This window comes from Juglans microcarpa x Juglans regia, chromosome 4S (genome assembly GCF_004785595.1).
Source record: "Juglans microcarpa x Juglans regia isolate MS1-56 chromosome 4S, Jm3101_v1.0, whole genome shotgun sequence".
In the NCBI taxonomy this organism is placed as follows: domain Eukaryota; kingdom Viridiplantae; phylum Streptophyta; class Magnoliopsida; order Fagales; family Juglandaceae; genus Juglans; species Juglans microcarpa x Juglans regia.
This window is the reverse complement of record NC_054601.1, coordinates 11,306,398-11,308,792: the sequence shown is the minus strand read 5'-3', so window position 1 is coordinate 11,308,792 and position 2,395 is coordinate 11,306,398. Positions and strand designations below refer to the sequence as shown.

General features: G+C 37.9%; 1 protein-coding gene across 1 annotated transcript; it reads left to right on the top strand.

The window, feature by feature from the left end:
- Positions 1-218: 218 nt before the first annotated feature.
- LOC121262642 (heavy metal-associated isoprenylated plant protein 36-like) lies at positions 219-1,864 on the top strand. Its single transcript, XM_041165209.1, has 4 exons — positions 219-357; positions 399-507; positions 578-653; positions 826-1,864. Exons 1-4 carry the CDS (start codon positions 293-295, stop codon positions 1,575-1,577), a joined length of 1,002 nt encoding a protein of 333 aa, XP_041021143.1. The 5' UTR covers positions 219-292; the 3' UTR covers positions 1,578-1,864.
- Positions 1,865-2,395: the final 531 nt, after the last annotated feature.

Genomic DNA, 2,395 nt, shown 5'->3' with positions numbered 1-2,395 from the left:
ACTATTCAATATTCTATCATTAATTTTTCATTACTATTAACAGAATACCTGAAAATACCTCACTACTCAAATTCAAAATACTTTTTCATTAAACTTGAACTGTGACTCTCGTTAAAATAATTAATTAATTTTAAATATGGATTTATTTTCTAATAGAAAAACATATTTGGATTTCACGTGCGTACTCGATATGTCTCGTGACTTTACTGTGATCATGACGTGTCATAGAAATATTGAGAAATATTGGTTTCCTTTAGATGTGGAGGATGATGCGGCGTCCACACCCAAGTGCATGCTCCCTCTCCTTGCTTTTTCTCCGCCTATTTTACTTCCCCTTGAAACTTTCCTCACACGCTCTCAATTACCTTACTTCCCGTTGAAACTTTGCTCACACGCTATCAATTACCCTTTGCTCTCTCTCTCTCTCTCTCTCTCTCTCTCTCTCTCTCGGTGATCATGGCAACCAAACCACCTGAAGAAGTCCCTGCAGGAACGTTGAAATGCAAGGTAATCAAAGTTATTTCTAGCTCTGTCTATACATGTAGTACTGCTTTTCTAAAATCTTCCATTTTTTCAGACATGGGTCTTGAAAGTCTCAATCCACTGCGAAGGCTGCAAGAAGAAAGTCAAGAAAGTTCTTCAAAGCATTGAAGGTGTTTGCCTGAGTACTGATCACCTAGATAGTACTAATTATTACAAGTGTGATGTGTCTGTGTCCATCCAAGCGTGCGTTTGAATCTATGCTATATGATTAGGTTTACCCACAACTTTTGGTGTGACTTTCTCCACTACTTTTGTATATCCCTGAATATAATATGTTTTCAGGTGTGTATACGACCACTGTGGATATTCAGCAGCAAAAGGTTACAGTGACTGGCAACGTGGACGCAGATACTCTGATCAAGAAGCTCCTGAGATCAGGAAAACAAGCTGAGCTTTTGCCTGAGAAGATCAAAGAGAAGCCTGCAGGAAAACAAAAGAAGAACGAGAAGCAGATCAAGGATATTGATCAGACAAATATTGAAGAAAATAGCAATGACACTAAAGATCAGATGAGTTCTATTGAAGGTGGTGGAGAGATAGATGAAGACGACGACGGTGAAAATGAAGAGGCTGTTGGTAACGGTGGAGAAGGAGGGAAAAAGAAGAAAAAGAAGAAGAAGAAGAAAGGTGGGGCAAGCGGTAATTCCAGCACCAACGACGGCGGTGATCAGAATTCCGGCGATGCACAGGCAGGCAGTACTGTAACTCCGGCGGGTCCCCATGATGGTCATCGGGGCGCCCCATCGATGCCTGCGATGAATCTCAGCCCTCCACGTCCGCAGATGTATCCGTTTCCACCGGTAATGAACTATCCCGGCCCTCCACTCTATGGCATAGGTTACAACATGACTTACCCTAGGGACATTACTCCATCATATCATCCCTATCATCCCATGCATGCCAATACACATTCTCTCCCTGAGATCTACCGGCAGCCGCCACCGCCTCCGCTGGCATCCCATCAGACTTACCCGTTCAGGGAGGTCCACGTCGACGATGATCATGAATATCAATCTCTATGCTCACTCATGTGATCATCATGTACTTATGAGGATCGGACGGCCGTAATCAATGCATGCTCTATTGTGTACGTACGTACGTGATCGTGAAGGAGTAAATTTTGTAAAGATCGATGCATTAAGATTATTATTGGAAGAAGTTATATATAATAATAATAATAATAATAATAATAGTGTAAAAAAAATAAGAGATCAGGGCTTGTTTATTATTAATTTAATTAGTGGGGTTTGAGTTTATTCAACTTTATTAATAAACTGCCAGCTTGGGTTTGCTTTATAAAGATTAAGGCAATACTTTGTAATTTTTGGACGTTGTTTGTAGCATCAAGTTCTAGATTTTGTTTATGGTTGGCTGCTGAGTGCTACGGCCTCTTTTAATTTCTCTCTATGGAAATGACGAATTAATGGTACGAGGAAGGTTTAATATTATTAATGCATGTATAGAATTTTTAGATGGTAGTATAGATTCTACATGAATGTTTAATATTGTGTCTTTTTTTTTTTAATATTAAATCATCCAATTCGATAAAACAATTACAGAAAGATATATATATATATATATATATATATAGTGGGTGGATCAGTTATATAAACATCCAGCAGGTGCGTGATTATATATACAACATCATTAATGTCGAGATCGATCAATTCTTAATGAAAATTGCCCATTTTTCTTTTCCGAAATATATATTTGTTTAAAGTCATATTAAAAAAAGCAACTATAAGAACAATATCTTTAATTAGTTTGTCAATTTCTTTTGATTTCAGTGTGAGATTATCTATACGTACAGTTGTCTATGTCCAAATACAAGTTTGTGGTGTAGTTTTAGCAA

Excerpts from the sequence above, each read along its gene's own strand:
- LOC121262642 (XM_041165209.1), top strand. The coding sequence starts at position 293 with ATGCTCCCTCTCCTTGCTTTTTCTCCGCCTATTTTACTTCCCCTTGAA. Across the intron at positions 358-398 it reads GAAACTTTCCTCACACGCTC|TCAATTACCCTTTGCTCTCT; the intron begins TCAATTACCTTA and ends GCTCACACGCTA. Across the intron at positions 654-825 it reads AGTTCTTCAAAGCATTGAAG|GTGTGTATACGACCACTGTG; the intron begins GTGTTTGCCTGA and ends ATATGTTTTCAG.